The following is a 21,791-nucleotide window of genomic DNA, read 5'->3' on the forward strand; positions in this document are numbered from 1 at the left end:
AAACTCCTGAAAGGAATGTGACGAGCATTTCAGAGGCCCTTAACCGGCTATTTAGATCTCCACTACATCCATCTAGACCTATTCCAGATGTTTTGCCGACGTCAAAGCTTTCCGTAAATTCTTTCTTGTCCTTTTAAATCCTTCACTTGGAATTATCCTCGAATTTATGAATTTGGCGTCTTAATATAGAGGAGACCCAAAAATACCACCGGGAACAAAAAAAACCCTAAAATAAAGACCTAAAAACCTAAATAATAAAGAGGTTTTTTTTTTGTAAAAACGGTGATATGCAGTGGCGATTCACCCACGTGGAAATTCGTGTACAAAAAGGGCTAATTACTGAAGACGCGATTAACTAATTTGTGTAATTAGACCCACGACGTTTCGCGTCACATGTTTGTTGATTTGGGACATGCACGCTCCGGCACGAAAAGAATCCGGAAAATGGCGTTAGTTAAACTATAACTATGACCGCTTAGATGTTACGGGGGTTCTCCGACCAGTAATCATACCGTGAACAATAATTACGCTACGTCATTGAGAGATTAAATCGTTATAGTTTCGCACAAGGAAAAAAGGTTCTACACATTTTCGATTATTTAATCTTGTCAAGGATCATAATTGTAGCATACTTGGTTCAGAGAACATTTATATATAATATTATTATGTACTGGATTAAGAGCTGATGCATTCTTCTAAGGGCACCCTCTCCCACTCAATTTCCTACCTGTTACACTGTACCTACATTTTAAAATGAAGGATAAAGCTGGTATATTACAGCAAACTCCCGAAACTATTTGATTGCATTGTTTTGCTATACCTTTATAATTACTAATTAAAACTATGGGCGTATGCATATTTTGCATTCTATGTCAGACCAATCGCTTTGTTAGGTACCTACCAGACAAAATTTACTCATCTAATTGTGTGGAGAGCCACGTCAAAAGCAATAAATTAAACGCGTACACCACAGATACCTGCCTAATTAATTATCTGCAGCGTGCTACCCGATTTTAATTAAAACATGTCAAATTTTTAATTTACCTCCAACGCTGGATTTGTTTCGCAAAATATTTGCGTTACAGAAAGAGGGCTGATAACTAAAATTATACGCGTAACATGAATACCATTGATCTCAAACAATAGGCAAAAAGTCCACCACTGCCTTTCAAAATGAATCAGTTTCAGCATGTTTCCATGAAAGCGTAAATTTCACAAGATAATGTCAGTCAACAGCTTTTATCAAAAACAGGAATGGCTTCAAGTTTAATTACCTGTGTTTGACTTTGAAATCTATCCTTTTCAGATATATGCTTTTTTATTTTTAAGCACGGAGAGTTAGAAGTACCAACCTCCGCTTTATTCGCATTCCGTTGATATTAAACGATGAAGTTTGTTAGCTCGCTTCCGTCTAACAAGTATAAAAAGTTAAATATGAAGCACGACTTCGCTAGCAGATGCATTAGTTTTATTAATTATGTTACACTCAAACGAGTGCTATAAACTGTGCCGTTAACAGAAAGCATCACAGGAAACGTTATATTGCATTATAAAACCGATTTACTTACTACAATAACAGTAAATTAACAAATCAGTTTGTCCTTATACTATTATAGTAATAATTTTCGCTATGGTTTAGAATGCGTACCACAAGTGCACTTTATTTAAATCAATTCGATACACACTAATCAAGGCCAAACTAATTAAACGCGCCAGTGTATTTTCGTTATGTTGACCACGACCAATTCCACAAACTTAAATGAATGATCAAAACACACAAAGCAAAAATTTCATAAAAACTCAATGCAAAACAATGAGGCTTTACATTACTTAAATTGCAAATGGTTGCGTTATGAGTAAATAAACAGTTACGTTATGGTTCAATAAACAATTTTACTTTCAACAAATAAATAAATGCAAATAAATTTGTTCAGTGTGATGATGATGAATGCATAAATATGTCAGGTTATAAAACAAAAGCAATGCAAAAATGTGATAAATACCTGATGGAAAACACAAAACTTCACAAAGAGGTTAGACTTGAAAAATAGAATACAACTTGTTTCTGCTTTCAATTGATCAAAGAGGTCTCTCTTCAAAAAGTTGCTTCGTAGCCCTTGTAGGTATGTGCGTGAACCAGTCATGATTTTATATGTGCTCCAAGTTTTCAAAAGATTCCTGAAAGTAGGTATATAAAACAAATCTTATATTCAATAGTTTGAAAATATTTGATTAGAATATGTTTGAATAATATGATCACCTCATGAAAAAAATTTCATTTCAATTCATTACAGTCAATACACTAAAGACTAAACCAACTTCTAGGATCTATAAAAAACCCGCCAGCTCATAGTACCTAATTTTTATCTTTTCTAAAAGCCATTTTCATATCTTCTCGCGGTTTGCAAGTCATCCCTTTAGGTAGGTACACACTTATTTTTTCTTTATATACAGTATCATCTATCAATCTAAATTCTAATTCGTAGCTGGAGATAATTTGAATTTGAAGTATATTATAATTAAATAGAGTACCTGTTAATTACATACCAATGATCAATCAAATATAAACATCATGTTATTTGTATAATTACAGTGTATTAAGCCCGCTTGACATGGAGCAATAAAAATTGCAATTGCATGCAAGTTGCAAGAAAAATTGCGAAAAGCATGCGCAGTTCAAAGCCAGCTGATCAATTGCTGCAAGAGACTTGCATGCAATTTTTATAGGACCGGTGCTATTTTTCTTGCATGAATCGTGCAATTCTAGAGAGACGCACTCATTACTTGTTTTTATTAATCTTATTTATTCTTGTAATTTTCACGTTTCTTCAAGCAATCAAAATTTAATTTTCATTTGAGGTTAACTACTTTGTTGACAAATCCATATGTTTCTTCTGTTGGCAGACATGTGGCAATTGAAATAGAATTGCACCATGTCAAATACCATGCAATGCTTATTGCATGCAAGGATTTGACCTTGCAATTTCTTTCTGCAAGTTCTTGCGCGTTGTATTGCTCCATGTCAAGCGGCCTTTAATGACAACATTGACCTTAAAAAATTGTAGGCATTATCCTATATTCTAAATGGGGAATATGCAAGCAGGTGGGTAGGTAATTAGAATTTATCTTTCTTTATTTCGATGGTACGAGGGCGGTCTTAAAACCGCCCGATGCAGGTTTCGGCGATTGCCAATCAAATAAAATAGTTATGCAACTTTTAATACTTACCTCAATTTCAAACAAAAATCTACTCGAACACTACCTTAAGGGCAGGAGGCCGGAGGTCGTTATAAGTTCCTATTCGGATTCAGTTAATAAATTATAATATGATATAATTATTTCTTCAACGAAGGATGGTCAACCCAATTACTTGCAATAAGCCTGATTCGTTGTTACATAAATACATGGCTACCTAATTTGAATAAATAATGACAAATTAACTAATATAAGGGAGCAAACTCGCAATTTGTGTAAGTAATAAAAGTCCTGAACGCGTGGTTAGGCACGGGTATTCAGAGTAATAAAAGAAGCTGAACAAGATCGGACTTTGAATTGGAGCTTAATCAAATTTTCGAGAAGACTACTGTAACACGACCGTTCTGAATCAATAACGTCAGGTAAAGCGTTAATCCTAAAGTGAATTAGGTACGTGTTTTAAAGCGCATTCGTCTTAATGTAAAGGCAGCACAAACGGGGCCACGTAGACGAAAGAAATACAAAGCTGCCGCAACCATTTCAATGAGTTTTTCCGTAACTTAATCAATACACCCGCCCCTGTACAAAAAGATTGTGGTACCAGTGAAATACTAAAGAAGTGAGATTATTAGCTGTACCTCTTTAAAGAACTTCTTTAATATTATCTACCTATTTGTTCAATTCTATTTAATATAATAGTGAAAATGAATTCAGTGTAGACCACTCCAATTGTGTGTGACCTATGACACAATTGGTTACTGGCACTTTTCGCCTCTCAGGAAGGAAAAGTGATACTTTATTTTCTCAATTTGGAGCCGGACCGTTGTAGATTTAGTTCACAGACCACAAACGTTATAGTTATTAACGTCATAAGGCCGATATGTAGCAAATAACGGACGTGGTTGAAGTTTGTAAACCGAGGCGTCAGCCGAGGTTTATATTCAACCAAGTCCGTTATTTGCGTATCGGCCGTGTGTCGTTCAAGATTTTTCGTCATCCCATTATGTGGAAATTATATATTTCGACTTCATAAAGATCCATCTTTTCGCAATACTTAAATATAATAATTATCTTGATCATGGTATGCTTATGGTCACATGTTAGCGGTTGTCATGGACGCAACTACTGAAAAATAAACAATTCGTTAAAAACGCGTGCTGAGAAGCTCTACGACGGTTTTCCAAAAATATGGACGTAATTGAAGGAAATATCAATATTCCTCCAGACGTATTAGCAGACTCCATGGCTGCAAGTGTCGATTTGCTACCAGAAAAGACCAGGGAGCGATATCAAAAAGAATACGAAGATTTCAAGGAATGGCTTAAGATTAAGAGGATCAATTTAGTAAATGAAGACGTGTTATTAGCGTACGTAAAGGGAAAATCGGAAATGTACTCGCCCAATTCATTATGGACAAAAGTTTCAATGTTGAAACTCACTTTGAAGGTATATGACAACATTGACATTTCAAGGTTGGTAATTTATTCATGTAGTGTATTTATTGTGTATTGGGGATGTTTATTACATTACAGATTCGGAAAATTATTCGCCTTTTTGAAAAGAAAGTCTGAAGGTTACAGACCAAAAAAGTCTAACATTTTGTCTGAAGAGCAAGTCATGACATTTTTATTGGAAGCTGATGATGGTGTATGGCTCCTAGAAAAAGTCATCTTAATATGTGGAATATTTGGCGCTTGTAGGGGTGATGAGCTTTTGAAGTTGAACGTGGAGGACTTTGAAGACACCAACAAAAACGTAATAGTTACATTGCGGATCACAAAAAATAAGAAAAGCAGAGTGTTTCTAATTCCGAAAGAAGGACTTCCCTTCAATGCGTATCAGTTATACAAAAAATACGCGGAAAAACGTCCTCAAAATTTAGAAACTCGGCGATTTTTCATTGTCTACCGCAAAGAAAAGTGTGTTAGGCAGGTTGTGGGCATTCATACCATTGGGGGTGTTCCCAGGAAAATTGCTAAGTTCTTAAAATTAAAAAACCCAGAGTTATACACGGGCCATTCGTTTCGGAGGTCATCCGCTACCATGCTTGCAGAAAATGGTGGCGATCTCCTAGCAGTGAAGGAACTTGGAGGCTGGGATTCATCTGCGGTAGCGGAGTCGTATATTGAAAATTCTGTTTCGAAGCGATTAAAAATCACAAAACAACTATTTCAAAGGTCCAATGGAAACTCTGAAATTACAACATCCATAGCCACAGCTTCTTCATCAAGTGTAACATCAACAGGTGATAGTGGTCCTCAAGTTTCCTACGATGGACTACAGATTTCTAGCAATAATAACTGTCACTTTAATTTTCATATTCATTATAATAAGTAGTTGTTTGTATTTCAATAAAAGCATTATTTCTTAACGGCCGCATATGCGTCCGTTATTTTTTAACGGACGCCGTCCGTTATGAATGATATTTCATTTGTCAAATGAGTTGAGTTAAATTGAAATAACAGTATGGGATGACGAAAAAGTTTTATAAATAATATTCAACACAAACTAACACAGAATGGACGCTTAGAGACCAATTTCAACTTGCGGATTTTACACGGATGGATCAAAATAATATTGTTACTGTCAAGAAGCCATTGAACGAGAATCGAACTAGGGAAAACTATGTGGCGACCATTAACGCCAATTGGCACACCCTAGAAAAACGAGAACAGTAGGTACTTGTCAAGGTAACAAAAACAAACAATTTTTAATTGATTAATTCTCTGTACGTTAAAAAGTCGACCAGACTTGCTGAACACTCGGTATCTAGAAGCGTATAAAGTTGGGCTCATACTTTCTGAATTTACTTATGTTTCCTAGGAGACGAGCTTTGTGTGTTTTCATTTTGTTATTTGTTTGCCTTACCGGCCATAACGCACGTAAGCTAAGTAGCGAATTTATCAAATTTGCAATCGTTTCGCTAGGAATATTTAAGTTGTTTTTACAGCCGCTGGAGGCTCTCTTACCAGAGAAGAAAAGAGCAAATTAATATTTTAGAATTTCAGACATGATAAACCATTATTAGCTGGTTTTATTTTCTATGGTATATTTTAAACGAGCATTAAAGCCGCAAGGCCGTGCAGTTTATTTCATTATCGCAGACCTTTTACGATTGACACGAAATTCAAGGTAACAATGGGCAGTGCTGGGTTTACCGAATTTGGAAATTTCAACCCTGCCACTGGAGTGAGGATAATTAATCATTGGAAGCACGCTTAATTAATTTGAATTTTGATATAAATTGCAGATTTTTAGGACAGCCGCAGGTCGCACAATTAATTAAAGAATTTTTAGTTTTCGAACTTTATCGCAACGACACGTCCCCCGATTTGGAATTTCCTACTTTCCCTCCCTGCAACAGACGAATTTTATTAAGCAACATCGGTTGTTTAGGGGGGATCTTTTTGCTTTTATTTTGCGTCGCAAATTAAATTTGCAAGTACCGTATTACATTTTGATTAAATCATCACCTTTTGCTTTTTGGTGTTTTTTCGCCAGATAAAATGACCGACAAACTTGGGAAATATACGATTCTGGGTCTGTAGAATCGGAACCGGTACCAGAACCCTTGAAATATAATTCTATCTAAGTATTGCGGAACCGGAACCTAGATTTCATATGGGTGCCAACCCCCGGCTAGGGTCATAAAATTATGTGCAATAGGTTAAGGTGTACTAGAGTTTGGTAGGTATCCCTCTAAGCCCTCTCAGTATCAAAACTTGCATGCTACCCATAAAAAATCACCCTGTATAGGACGGTTCGTTTGTTAATTCATTATTTCATCCATTACAGTAGGTACAATTCATTTAGATTTCTCTGTGATTACAGTGCAAAGTGACATCTTTTCTCACCAGAGACGATCTCTGATGACCAGGTAAGTTAATAATTATAACCACTCACCTTTTTTGAGTTGATCCTCGAGATGTGATAAACGAGGTACGCAAGTCTTTTACGCAACACTGTCTTGAGTTACCTACACAAAGAAGAGAGAAATGGAAATATTTTTATATTTGCCCTACCAACAAAAAAAACAATTTTGACCACCACTTAATTTGTGCCAAAACACCCCCAGCATTTACGCAAAACAAATTAAAAAAAACACGAGCAGCTTCGGTTGGAAAAGGTAAATTTAAAGTTTTTGTAAAACGATATAAAAATGACCAAAATCCCCAAAGAAATAAGTTCCTTTTGGCTATTCCCCGCAGTTTTGGAACGGAGCCGTCACAATTACGTGCTTAAAAAGATGAGTAACTCAAAATTACAAAATTTAATGAATTTATTTAGTTGCAAGCACTAACATATGGTCACACTAGAGGAATTGTTTTCAACGCCTGATTTTATGACTAACGCCTTATCTTCAAACACACGTTGCAAATTAAATTCAACGTTTTTGAATGAAAGGAAGGAAGTATATAGGACCACGGTACTTTACGAATGGGCCATTTTTTGACCTTTAGGTTACGCGGTTGCATTCAAAACAGTTCCTAATGATTTATTTGCAAAAAAAAATACATAAACCCATCGAATGGAAGTTGCAGTCGCGTTTATTTTGGAAAATTTTGACTATTTTCGTCCGAAAAGACTTTCAGAGAACGTTGCCTTTTTCGTTTTTTGCACACCATAAAGAAAAAGTGAAAACTTACCCTTTCATTAATTCAACTTCGCTTGAGAAGAAAAACGATTAACCCTAACAGACACGAAACGATGCATAATTAACTCGTTTTCATTCCCGTTCGGGCGGTTACTGACGAGTGACGACGATTACAGGTGGAGGAAAATAGTTTCTCGCCATCGCGCGACGTCCTTATCTCCATTACCATTACTGCAAAGTAAAAATTAAATAAAACCACATTTGACGATTTTGTATCTAGAATCCAATTAAAATAAAATTTTGAGCGTGACAATTTTTATTTTTGAAAAGAAACGCACGATCTTCCAAATATTTTTTAACCGATGACTTGGAAAATGCGCGTTGGCACCATTTCAGGTTTACTAACTCAAAATTGAAAATTTTCCACTTGACGTTTGAATTTTGACAAATGGAAAGGTACATGTTGTAAGGTTTTTATTTGAAATTTTCATAATGAAGTCGGAAGGAGCTCAGGAATATTTTTAGTTAATTAAACGTAAATTTTCTAAAACATAAGTTTAAAAACTTCATAGAAAAATTCGAAGCCTCATTGAGTCTCAAGTCTTAAAATTGAGGTTGGTTCGTGTCAAGTGAGAGTTACGACTGAATTTTAAAAACTCAAACGTAACCGTTGGATCTAAAGATTTAAATTTGAAAACTTGTGTTTTGAAAGGTGGCTGCTGAATGCGATAAGTCGTTCTGGCATTTACGACGTTTGACTACGAGCGAATCTGTAAGCTTGTAAAAGGTCTTTCGGAATCTGGTAAATATAAAACGCAGAAAAAAATGACAACCTAACGAATCTGAAACACCCGAAGAAACGAAAGTAGTTGTAAAACCCGGATAAATTGGAGGAATCTGTAGATTTAGGAGACAGAATTTAAAAATAAAGGTTCCGCGGAATCCAAAGATTTTCCAAAAAATATAAGGTTTGATAAATCAAACGATTTATTTCTTGTGTTATTGGCAACACTGAAATAGCTGTGATCTTTGAAATTAAAAAATGTAAAGCAAAAGGACCAATAAATCTCGTTCGATTTATTGATATATTATTGTAATTTATTGGTATATTTCTTTTACTTTTTGTAACGCGTATTCCTTCCTAAAGTTGAACCATAAATTTTTATTTTGATATTATTTGTTTTTTTAATCGAAGCATGAAAGCAGCAATTATGTGCCATAACACTAATTGGCTTGAGCTCCTCCTTGAACTAACAAGTTTCAAAGAAGGTCCAGGATGTTCACCTACAGAATGAACTTATGGAACCCAGCTCAGAATTCCAGGAGAATTTTTCTTTGATGGTCAATATTCCCCCGTGAACCCTGCAGCCTTCGTCGATTGACTTCGAGATCAGATGCGCGAAATTCGTCCATGTCCAATAGCACGACATAGAAAAACTGCCGTTTATTGAATGGTAAAAGTGTTAACGTTGCCATTGTTCCTCTGAAACCCGCTTTCCTACCAGAAGACAAGCCAGAGATGAACAACGGAAAAACTGCACCGGAGGATCATTGTCCCTTCCAACAACCCGACTAGGGAAGAAAACCAAACCGCCTGTACGTTTCTGCGGCTACAATAATTTAGTAGTTACTGCGGAGGGAGTACTGTGGCGACCATTAACGCCGGTCGGTATCATACAAAAACAGTAGTTGCCAAAATGTAATAAACAACACAATTTTTAATGCATTCATTCATTTTGTGTACGTTAAAAAATAAAATAGCTCCTATATTCCTGTGACGTGTACTAAATCGCTACAGCTATGTGTCCTATTTTTTCCCCACTTTTCTGTGTTCGGTTGGGTAGGTCTAGAATTACTACCATATATGTATGGGATTTCTTGGTATGACCAGGCAAATTTAAGGACATCTGATCTCCCCGACATTTTTATCAGTACATTAATTTTTCGGGAAATGCAATTTTATAAGATTTCATCAACCAAAGTTCATCTATGTCATCTCTTTTGGGAACTAATATATTTTGTTGCATGGAATATTCTCCTAACGCAGGAATACACAGGTGAAACATTGTTATGCATAAACTGCACATAATACTTATAATTAACTGCGGTCAATAATGGCGTCTGTTGTATTTGGGATTACGATCGAAAATGTCAAGTGGAACATGCACTATATTAATCTGCTGAACAATAGGTAATGCGATTTACACTAAAATTTGATTAGTCCAGGAATGAATTCTGACCTTTTGTAGTTGCTAATGGAGTATAACATTGAATGCCTGGTCGTGACAAAAGGCGGTGGGTTAAACGGGTACCAAAGATAGCGTATAGATTTTCGTATCAACAGGCTACCGCTATGCCTTTCAAATAGAGCGTTTATAGGATTAAACTGAGGGCGACAACATCATTTAAACTGTTTTGTTTCTTGCGGCACGATAAATGCAAAATGTATTGAGGATATCGTTTGTGTCGTGAGAAGAATGAACATTTTAAAATTGTATGTGTGGTATAGCATTGTAAAAAGTTAGAGTATTTATATCGATAATTTGGAACAAGAAGAGAAGGCCGTGGTTACAACTTCTATCAAGAGAGCAACAGCACATTCCTACGTAGATAGGTCTATTTTAGATAGGGTTGGTTACCATATGGCACTTGAAAACCAATTTCTTAAATTTTATTAAGTTTGTATTTGAGTTTAGTTTAACGAACGGATTTAAGAAGCAGGATTGGGTAACTTTTAAAACATTAATCCCGTCCAATCCTTAATCCAGATATTAGCCTAAACTGAAGATTCAACTGACATTGTACAAACGGGTATTGTTTTGTAATTAGATTAATATCTTTCCACTTTTAGTAAAACTTTCATAGGAAATAGCCGAGTGTTGATGTAGCTATAATTTCAACAGCGCATCTAAAGCGATTAGGTACTTAACATAGGTACTTATTGCTGCCTAGAAAAATAGCAAGAATATCAATGAAATGCTGCTTACAAATGGACAATGTAATATAAGCCCTTTCTTTTACAGCCTAACGTTTGAGCATCACCCCCAGATTGGGTAAAGGATACTCACTGATGTCGTATACCATTGAACGCGGCCAATCTCACAAAACATTACCTTGTCGCCAAAGCGTTTCTCAAGGTGGCTGTTGAGATTCTAACGTCAGGCTTGAAATCGCCTTCGATGTGGTCCACAAGTTCATTTTCATGTTTTTGGTTCGGAATAGTTATTTACATAAAAGTCAGGAAAATGATACATTACTGGCGAAGAAATACTGAAGCGCGAGGCCCCGACGGGACCGAGTACTTTAATTTCCGAGTCAGGTAATGACACTTTGTATTAAATGTTACCCGAAATCATCTTTTAATATAAAATTTCAATTTTTATATAGAACTTTTGATTAATGTCAATCTGTCAGTGATGACAGGAGTCATTATAGACATTTGGAAATGTCAAAAATGCGGCCGGTAAAGTTCATGATTGACAGGGGTCATATAGACATTTGAAATGTCCAAAAATGCGGCGTATAGTGACGTGCGGATGGTAGAACGAAGCCTTCGCACTTTGCCTGCATGTATGGGCATTCGCGAAATCCCACAAGAGAGGCAGGCATTAGTGCGAAACTCCAGTCCATTGCTCACGGTAAGATATACACTCCATACCCTTAGTGTTTCGGCTCAAAATGCCATCTTTTAAGTCCAGTGGTCGACTTTAAATTTGTTGAATTTGATGCTGCATTGATTGTGTACCTAGCATCAGCTGCAACTCCGTCAATTACAGAAGCAAGACGATTTGTTGGGTCCATGCTTCCCCGCGACGCCCAACTGTTTCTAGCATGGCCTCCCTCACGGTTTTTTTGGAAATTCTGCAGTCATTTCGTCCCCACAGAGAAAACAAATATTCTGCAGGTTACAGGATCCTGAAAAGCCTCTTGAGCGATCTTTTCTTTTATTCCGCAGTAGTTCAAGTTTCTCATTCACTTGAATTAAATAATGAATTATTATACAACTGCAACTTCTTCCTTGACAGCTGTACTGAAATAAATAACACATCTTGGCTGGTCAACATTATTTCGTTCGGGCACACTTTCGAAGGACTAAACCATTGTTTAAAACAATGACTAAACTGAGAATGAGAATCCTATTTCTGATCGAAGAAAATGGCGGAGAGGAAAGAGAGGGAACAATTGCTGGTCGGAGGAAAGGGAAGAGGGCCGAGTTTCCTTTAGTTCCTTGTCTCATCGCATCCTTTTCAAAGACGAAGGTCCTAGACGAGCCTTCTGATATCAAATTATCAAATAACTTCCAACTTAACAATATTCAATTTTAAAATAAACAATTAGACACTAAACCGCAGTGAGAAATGGAGTTTTCCCATTTTTTAGATTTTTAATGATTTGTAAGCCCACAGATGTAATTTTGTTCTTAAACTTTCTACATCTTTGAATCATTTAACCTACAGACCATCTCAATATAAATATAAATAAATATAGTATCAATTTTAGTCTAATTTAAAAACGTACAGAAAATATTTTTTTAACATAACGCAATTACGAACTTCCTATAATTGATACGATATAATTTTAATTTCAACTCTGGGCCCCTTAAAATTCCTGACATAAAATAACTAGCTAACTTACCACCAGGGTTATCCCCTTTCTCTAATTTATTCTGTACCTCAATTTGATTCTCTTCATGTTCATAATTTTCAACTTCTTCAATCTCGATTTCTTTCTTTTCCTTCAAACGCTTTTTCGGCTTCAATCTCATTTGATCTGGATCTGGTTATACTTGGATAATTGCCTCGTATTTCTTCTTTAATTTCTCGCGTTTTTTATTCTGTCTTCTGCACCGTTCTCATTTCCTTTATTTTCGCAATTTTCTTGTTTCTCTTATAGCGTTCATAAATGCAGCGGGATAATCCATCACTTCTTAGTTTTCTGTAAATTCTTTTAAAAAATGTTCTTTAATAAAATAACTTTTTAACTAAACTGTATCTTTAACTCTACCGCTACCTACCCCTGTAATTAATCCTATAGAAAACATCCTAATGAAATCTCAATAGAAGAAACACGCCCTACAAACTTTTTCTTGACAAATCTTGGCAAACTTCTAGGCCTAAGGATCCTACAAAAGCTCTAAAAAGCATTATGCGGGCACTCTGTAGTTGGGCTGAAGTCTGTTGAGGGTCCAGAGCAAGAGAGGAAAAATAATTAAATAAATAAATACAAATTTAAATTAGAAAACTTTCGCGTTGGGCAGTTGGGCTCCAAATTACTTGCGGTGTCCCTTTTATTCGGGCGCATAAAAAAATGCTGAGCGCCAAAAATAATTGCTGTGTGTAATGGCCTGAACTCATTACACCACTCAAATAACATTTACTTATCTAGCTCAAATTTAAACAAATTAAATCTTGTAACAAATTCTCATCTTCCTATAAACCGTACCTCTAATAACTATAGAAAAAATGAATATCAGGGTCCAGCTGGATTTCGAAACGATGGAAAATCTCAACACTGATTTATCCAAAAGTTGAAGTTCCGAAAATCCGTGATTCAAATGAAACAACACTAAGAAATTTTGACTTATCCTAGAAATGACTTCTGAGCATACTACAAAAAATCTTTAGTGAGAATCTTTCAAAATGCTTTAAAATGAAATAGTCGAATATTAAATTAAATATTAAATAATAAAAAACCCTTTTGAAAGATATGCTTAAATGGGGAATGATCTAGTTTATAGCTATCCCTGTTCTGGAAAAGTTATTAAACGACACTGAAAGTACCTACCACATCTTTGTTTCTAAGATTTCACAATTTTTCGTACATATTATGCCTCATGAACTAGCCAACCTTTTAGTTGGGAACATAAAATGTACCTTCCGCAATTTGATTTGAATTCGTTTGCGGTTTGTCTGTCATCAACATAAAATCTTAATGCTCGCTTTCATGAGGACTAAAAGTTAATTTAAATCTAATCTGTTAATGCGCGCACTTCATAAAGGACATTTTATGTGTAGGTAGTAATCTAATTTCATACTGAACCATCCGCATCAGACTAGACTGGGAATAATAAAAGTTCTATAAAGCCAAGTTAGGTATATGAAATTAGCGGCACGATGTATTGCCTTCAGCATTTATTAAACAGAATTCTACGAGCTTTGCTTAATTATTAATAATAATATAATCTCGTGTAAAATTTTGGCCGGCGAGTTTTTCTAGGGGCAAGTACTCAACCTAAAAAAACAAAATTCGTTACTTAAGTGTACTTTGTTATGACTTGGGGTTCTGCGCTAACTTCGCCCTGTAATTCACAGGGTTGAAACCGAAGCGCAGAAGCTTCTCGGAAAACTAAATCTGTTCAAAATTGGAGTTTGGCGCGCGACCCGATCATCCAGAAACAAAACGCATTGACAGGTCAACAATTTGATGGTGTAATAACCTGGAATCCCTCTTGATCATTTTCTAAGGCCCGATTGTACAATTTTAGTAGAATTTAGGTAATGGATAAAGTTTGAATTTTAACCAGTCTTATTTTCTGGATTCTTAGTTCAACTAAACTGAAAGTCACTCAATTTGGAACAATCCAACCTGAGGATTTAAGATTCATTTCATCAAATAAATTTCAAATACGAGCGCAAAATAGTTGCGACCGTTATTTATTCCATAAAACTCCATTGTTATTTCCTTTATTCTTCAGTTCGAGTTTATAGGTTCGTGAAAGGTTGAGGGTAACGTTTCAGTAAGTCTAATAAGTACTTAATCAGCAATAAAACCCCTTAGTAGGTAAGTATACGAGGATAATGGATTTGTTAGCGAATCGAAGCATCGTTATTACATTCAAACGGAGTATTAACTACAGTTTCAATGCCGGGAATTTCTCTCGTTAAAATTTTTTTCATTTTTACTAGCTGTCACAGTGGCAAAGCTTTTATCGAAGTCGAATACACCGCTACGAATGATGTTCCCTAGAGTTCAGCCGCACCGCAATTAAATATTGTAAAAGCGAAAGCTGTCAAAATTACTGCCAAATTTTCTACAAAGATCAAAAAAGGTGACAGTTTGATGTACGTATTTCGACAATAAAGCTAATTCCTTACGCCGGCACAGCATTGTACTTGGATCGTTACCTACTAACTTTCTGTAGTTTGAGAGAGAAAATGCCAAACTGAATTGTGAACCAACCGTATAATTTAAAAACAAACTGAAAAGCGTTTTAGTAATTTTGATAGGGCGAATACGAAGGGAGATATATTGATTAAAGATGTAACAATTAAGATTTCGAGAGGGTATTTGTGGGAATAACGAAGGAAGAAGTAATTAAAGTTCCTAAAGTTCTTGTACTTAAAATTTGGATGATGTAAAGTTAAGTTTCGTCGACATGACAAGAAATACTGGCAGTGGTATGTCGTAAAATGTTTGCATCTTACTCATAGACATATCTTACTGCGGAGGATTGTGCCTCGATGCTCTCCGAATTTATGACAATCGTATATGCTTGTAGAACGGTTCAGGAGACACAGAATTGTCTGACTAAGAAGTATTTCGAGAAACCATAACGATGTTTTTTTTACCTAAGTGTGCAGTTTCTTGGTATGACGATTTGTATACGACGGTCGCTTTGTGGGTATAGTTTTGGACTTAAGATTTATGAGAAACACCCTAGACACTCTTAACAGAAAAGGGTTGCGTCGTGATCGAGAAAGTTTGAAGTTTATTCCCTTCTGAAACTTTTATGAAATAATGATTTATATTTTCTTCTTGCACCAACCGCTACGAATATTTCAGAAATTGAAAGAAAGTTTGACATAGATATTGGCCCGTATAAATAAAAGTAAGCAAATGCTTATACTTGCAAAATTCAAAGTAAATACTCGTAAGTGCTCCTTCCCACTGGGCGACTTACTGGGGTCACAGGACGCAGTGCAGCGCTGCTAAACCATGCTAAACAGACCAGTATGAAGGGGCAGTTACGAGTATTTACTTTGAATTTTGCAAGTATAAGCATTTGCTTACTTTTATTCATACGGGCCAATGGGCCAATGGGCCGTATGAATAAAAGTAAGCAAATGCTTATACTTGCAAAATTCAAAGTAAATACTCGTAACTGTCCCTTCATACTGGTCTGTTTAGCATGGTTTAGCAGCGCTGCACTGCGTCCTGTCCTTCTGCTTAGAAGCGCTGCTAAGTCGCCCAGTGCGAAGGAGCACTTACGAGTATTTACTTTGAATTTTGTAAGTATAAGCATTTGCTTACTTTTATTCATACGGGCCAATGTGTTCTTTTTAGAAATATCCTGTCATTTTTAATGATTCGAATATGATTGGTCCACTTCCTTTGAGCATCTTTTAGGCATTCGAAGGTAAGACACATTGCATGGAATACCGGGATCACTTTTTAAATGCATTTTGAACATATACTACAGTGGAATAAGGTAATCTAGCAAATTGGTGGTGTATTGCAATTTTTCGGTGTGAATCCTAGACAACAACGATGTTATAGGTGGTTGAGGCTTGTTCAATAAAATGGGTATTGTACGAACCTTATGGATTGGCTTGAAATTCTTCTTGTATCATCTGCAGTAACCCGTTAAGATACTTTAAAAAAAGTCTACTGGGATCCTATCGGTTCAATGACGTTCAGAGAAAATAAGATATGTCCCTGCAGGACCACCTTTTACATCTAACCTGATTGTATTATTATATTAACTTGGACTTAATTATTTTGAATTGTTTTTTAATACATCGTACTGATATGCACTCCCACATTGTTAAACCTAACTGGGAATGAGTTCGTAAACTGAAGATTTGATGACGACGAAAAAATAAGAAACTTTACTCAAATATTCTACTTGAACACCGACTGATTGAACTATAATGTACACAGACGTGCTGTATATCCTAATAATCAAATGGGTCGTTAACTTTAGATGATCTTGAAAGTAAAATTTTACGCCGCAACAAGTAGAGTCCTTGCCCTCTGATGATCTTGTCAGTGGAATGTGAGTGACTTGAATGGTGAGGAACGGATCTCTAACTATATAATTGTTAAAGCCTTCGTAGCTCAGGTAGTTACGTGCTAGCCTTCTATTTTAGGTATCATAGGTTCGAATCCCAACACCAATTAAAAAGTTCCTCAGTAGTTACCGATGACGTCAAAGTGGCGAATCCAGCATCCAAGCTGAGTTCAGCATCCTAGATGTGTGCAAAGACGGATACCCCCGCGCCAACTGCCGAAATATGGAACCCCGGACCAACTGCTCAAATATGACCGGGCACCCTTGGCCAACTGCCGGAATATCATCCCGCACCCCAGACCAATTGCCGAAATATGGGTCAAAATCCAAAATTTGACCTTGCACCCCGAGCAAATTGCCCAAAATATGACCCGGGCCAACTGTCGCTATATTTTCCCACGGTCCCCAAAATTTTCCCACGCTAAAGTACCGTAATAACTTTTTGCCCCCAAGGTGGGGTGCTATTAATAATAATTATAATTGCACTTTAATGACTGAATATATGTAGAATACAAAAAAAAGACGTATATATAATGTGGAAGTAAACAATCTCAGCCAAAAAGATCAATTCGCCTAAATGCAGGAAGGTCTGCATCAAGCGTTCTACCATTGACCTTGACAAACGAAAAAAAAATTAAAAAACGAAAAAAAAACAATACACTCGAAAGTAAAGATAAAGAAACAAGAACAACAAAAAAAAAAGAAACTGTTGACAGTAATTCATACTCGTCGTGTAGCCAATATGTGCGCTTTTCAGTGATGCCACGGAGCCTTGAAGTATGCCTGGTTCTGTTAAAATAAAGTTGACAGTTTTCACCATATTGTAACTAAATGATCTTTTGAAGATTTCTTTGCGGTGCTTGGGTATCACTAGCAACTGACGATATCTACCACACAGTTGTTTTTTAGAACGGGAGGTAACTTTTGTGGCGAGATACTCTGGCGTTTTCATTTCAAAAATTCGCCAGTAGAATACAGCTGAATGAAAATCGTCTCTCTTCCATGCATAAAATATTATTGTTGCGAAGAGTTTCTGCAATGCCACGTCTACCCCTCAGGCCATAGGTGAATCTTATGCAGGCATTTTGGACGCGTTAAATTTTCGCCGAATATGCTTTGGTGATACAGGATGAGTAGATAACATCGCCAAAATTAAAACACGACAAGACAAGTGCATTGCATAGAATGTTCCTTGCCGCAGTGTCGAAAAGATGGCGTTGAATGTATAATTGCTTCAGCGAAATGAACGCACCACTTCTATGGAACTGAACTGTAAACCCCCTCTGTTGCCTCAATGAGTGCAACTACTATACGCTGCGGATGATGTATCCATACTATTAACCGGCAAATTCGAAGCGACTCTACGCAGTCTCATGGAATCAACTCTTACAGTTACCGAAGAATGGTGTAGGGAACACTCCTTGACCTTCAACCCGACAAAAAACGGAAAAAATGAAGGGAGAGAATCTTCGAGCTCCCCTACTATTCCAAAAATCCCTCCAATTTTCAGAGTTAGTAGGCATCGCGTTTGACAAAAAACTGAATTGGAGCAAACATCTCTAGCACAAGGTCGAAAAAGCACATAGGGCTTTCTGGCAATGTCACCGCGCAATTAACAGAGTTTGGGAACCATCCCCGGAGGCTGTCCTGTGGCTTTACACTGCCGGGAGTCAATCTATAGTCGGTTGCGGAGGAATGGCCTGATGGCCTAGAACCAGACCCTCCACAACTTTAACACTTCTTAAGCCTGCGCGAAGACTATAGTGCCTTGCTTGCACGGGCACAATGCGAACAACCCCCACAGTCGCCATAGATGTCCTTCTGGGTCTGCCTCCACTAGGTCTCCTCGTGAGAAAGCAGGCCATTCTGGCATTCTTGCGTCTGAAAACTAAGAAACTGTTGAATAGCAGAGGTTTTGAGGTGGACTGTTCACGAGTTCTGGGCGAGGCGATTAAGACAATGCCTACCTATCAGATTTTGTTTGATGGGGAAGGGGCATCCCAACCAGACATTTTCACTGTAAAATGGTCACTAAAATTTCCTCTGGGTTGGTTTCCGAATGTCACCATGCATTAGAGCAAGTAACAAGCAGCAACACCATTGAAAGGGCATGCTGTAATGAAAGGCAATGAGTGAAACCGACGAGTTAGCCGGCTCTTCCGTAACTCAAGACACACAAACCCAACACAGGGTTAGATGGAACTCGCAGTGTGGCGCGTTTCGGAACAGCGCTAAGAAAGAACCTGAGGTTACTTGTGGGCATGCTTTCTGGGCACTGTAAACTAAACAAACCCATGCACCGGTTTGGTAGAATCACCATTTTGTAGAGGATGTTACAAAGACGACGACACGGCATACTACATATTTTGAAAATGTCCCGCTCTGGTTCAACTGAGACGATCCATGTTGGAGGTATCCTGGCCGGATATGGGAACTATTAGAACCATTTGAAAATGGAAAGAGAACGTTTCACAATAAAAACGCTTGCCCTACTTTTACACGCAAACTGAAGTCACTGGCCCGCTAATTATTCACTTTCACTACTAAAAACGCGTGGACGAGATGCACACTTTCAGGGACGGTACATATCTGTCTATCCCGCTGTGCGCTTCGCTATTTATATTAGGCCAAAATTGAACCAACGAAATTTTTGAAATTGGCGTCCCTTTTAAACCAATAGTAGATCAGCATCTTTTGTACGCTGCAATTTCCGTCTCGTCTAGACGAAACCGCGAATCAGTGACGTTCGCAGCTGCCTCAGCAAAGACCTACGCGTTTTAGATGTACATTTATCGTTAATAATCTGACCCGCGCCTACTATACGTACAGAACGGTATATCTGCAATTTTGCTCATACAAAGTTTGGAAAAATGTTTAAAGGTAAAGCGGGCTCCCGTTAACACAGTAGAGCAGGGCTTTCTGATTGGTGACAAGTAATCTACGAAACGGTTTTGTGTATGATTATACAGGGTCCTGCAACAGTGCGTCGGTCTTTCCTAGCTCACACCTGGTAAAAATTATAAAGAAACCTTTTGTGCAAATGTCAACTTATAGATTGTTGCGCATCTAAGGACATTATTTTTGAATGTACAGGGTGCCCCATTTGAACGGTGTCAACAAAAAACTTAATTATTGCATATTTTTAGTTGTTTTGGTGTCATTTGTTAACCTCTACATGGAAACCTATTGACTTTTTGGTTTTTTGTCAATGTTACCATTTTATTAATTTTTTTCCGAATAATTCCCCATAAAGCCGCCTAACGCAGAAAGTTGGATTTAATAATACCTACAGGGAAATGATAAAATTTCCATTCAAAGTGTCATAGTTGTTTTTTGTTAATGGAACATAGTTATAAATTCATTGATGGAACTATCACTATTTTATGTCGCTATTCGATAGTCTTTTGTGTTCTCTTATATTAAAAAATTTTTTCTCAACGTACGATTGAAAATAAACAAATTTAATTAGATTTGCTTCAACTTACTTGAACAGGGCACACTTTTCCAATGCGACGGTGGCAACTCAAGTGGGATTTTAGAAGACTTCATAATTTATGCAAAGCATAATTCTAAACTTGTATGTAAATTTCCTGCTTGCTCTACTAAAACCTTTGCGTCAAAATCTAATATCATTGGACCAAATAAAAATTTTACCAAGCCGAATCAGTACTTAATCAGACAATGAAAGATGCCGGCAAGTAAGTACACAAGGGTAAGGTAAATTAAGCCGGTCTTCCTCCGCGAGATATTAATAAAATGTCATTCTCATAACTCAAAAAGTTTAATTTTTATACAGAAGTGCCTTATACACAGTTGCGAATGATTTTCTCTTGAGAATACCCAACCCGCAATTAAGCATTATGATACCGAAAACTGTCAAAATTACGAAATTTTATACATCACGAAAGGTACGTCGCCGTAACAATTTTTTAGGTAATGATAAAGCTATTTTCGCACAGGATTCAGACTGGATTTTTATCTACTAACTTTTTATTTGAACATGGATAGTAAATTAGGGAACAACGTATAATTACAAAAACCAACAATGAAAATCCTAAATAAATATCCTTCATTTAATGGGGTAAATCCGCAAGAAGATATTGATGGAAGTGTAATAATTAGGCCTTCGTGAAAGTATTTGTAGGAAAAATAAAGGGGAGACGTAATTAAAGTTGCTAAAGCTGTAATATTTAAAATTTGGATGTTGAATGGTGGTATGGTCTATAAAAAGTTTGCAATGGGCCTTACGGCTGTAATGTGAGTAAATGACAATCGCTGTTTGTAAAACAATAAAATTCAGAGTAGCTGACAACTAAGTGCCATAACGACGTACTTTTGGCCCAGAAAGTTACTAGGTGTGATTAAGTATGTATTTTCTTGGCATGAAAATGTAGAGATCACAGGCGCCTGTAGTTTCGATTTAAGATTTATGAGAAGCACTCTAGACACTCGTAACAAAAAAGGGTTTTATCGCGGCTGGGAAAGTTGGAAGTTTGTTTTCTGATGAAACGTTTATAAAATGATACATTCCCTTTATACCATAGGTACGCTCCAGATGCTTCAGAAATGGAAAAGAAGGTTAGTATTGATATCCTATTCGCGTTAGTAATTTTTCTAATGTATTTTTAAGACTTGTTATGTAGGTATTTATCCCATTTCTGTAAGTCGTGACCAGATAAATTTCGGAATATGTTTCCCCTCAAGTTTTTTTGGTACTTACATATTCCTAGTTTCGATTCTTCAAGTCTGGCGATTAACGCATCTCGAAGTAGTCAGTGTCACTGGGCTTCCAAGCCATAAACAGGTACCGAAGTGAGGCCGCTTCGCTTGGTGCCCATTGATGACACTTGACTAATCGATTGGAAGGAGCTCAAAACATAATTGTACTCGTAATTGTACTTAAGCTAAAGCTTTCTCTAATTGGTAAACTTTAGTTGGGGAACGATGCATAACTTTTCGGTGTTTTTCCACTAAAATGAGTGCATAATTAAC

The 21,791-nt window shown here is 36.7% G+C and overlaps 2 protein-coding genes across 2 annotated transcripts in view; both read left to right on the forward strand.

Annotated features, from left to right (window-relative positions):
* The first annotated feature begins 4,076 nt into the window (after positions 1 to 4,076).
* LOC116171962 (tyrosine recombinase XerC-like) lies at positions 4,077 to 5,636 on the forward strand. Its single transcript, XM_031489024.1, has 2 exons — positions 4,077 to 4,667; positions 4,728 to 5,636. Exons 1-2 carry the CDS (start codon positions 4,384 to 4,386, stop codon positions 5,530 to 5,532), a joined length of 1,089 nt encoding a protein of 362 aa, XP_031344884.1. The 5' UTR covers positions 4,077 to 4,383; the 3' UTR covers positions 5,533 to 5,636.
* Positions 5,637 to 7,044: 1,408 nt separating this feature from the next.
* LOC116171961 (adenylate cyclase type 5-like) overlaps positions 7,045 to 21,791 on the forward strand; it is a gene marked incomplete at its 3' end in the record, with an annotated part of 85,539 nt that continues 70,792 nt past the window's right edge. Inside the window, 1 exon segment of the mRNA XM_031489023.1 lies at positions 7,045 to 7,072.

This window comes from Photinus pyralis, unplaced genomic scaffold, assembly GCF_008802855.1.
Source record: "Photinus pyralis isolate 1611_PpyrPB1 unplaced genomic scaffold, Ppyr1.3 Ppyr1.4_LG5, whole genome shotgun sequence".
Lineage (NCBI taxonomy): Eukaryota > Metazoa > Arthropoda > Insecta > Coleoptera > Lampyridae > Photinus > Photinus pyralis.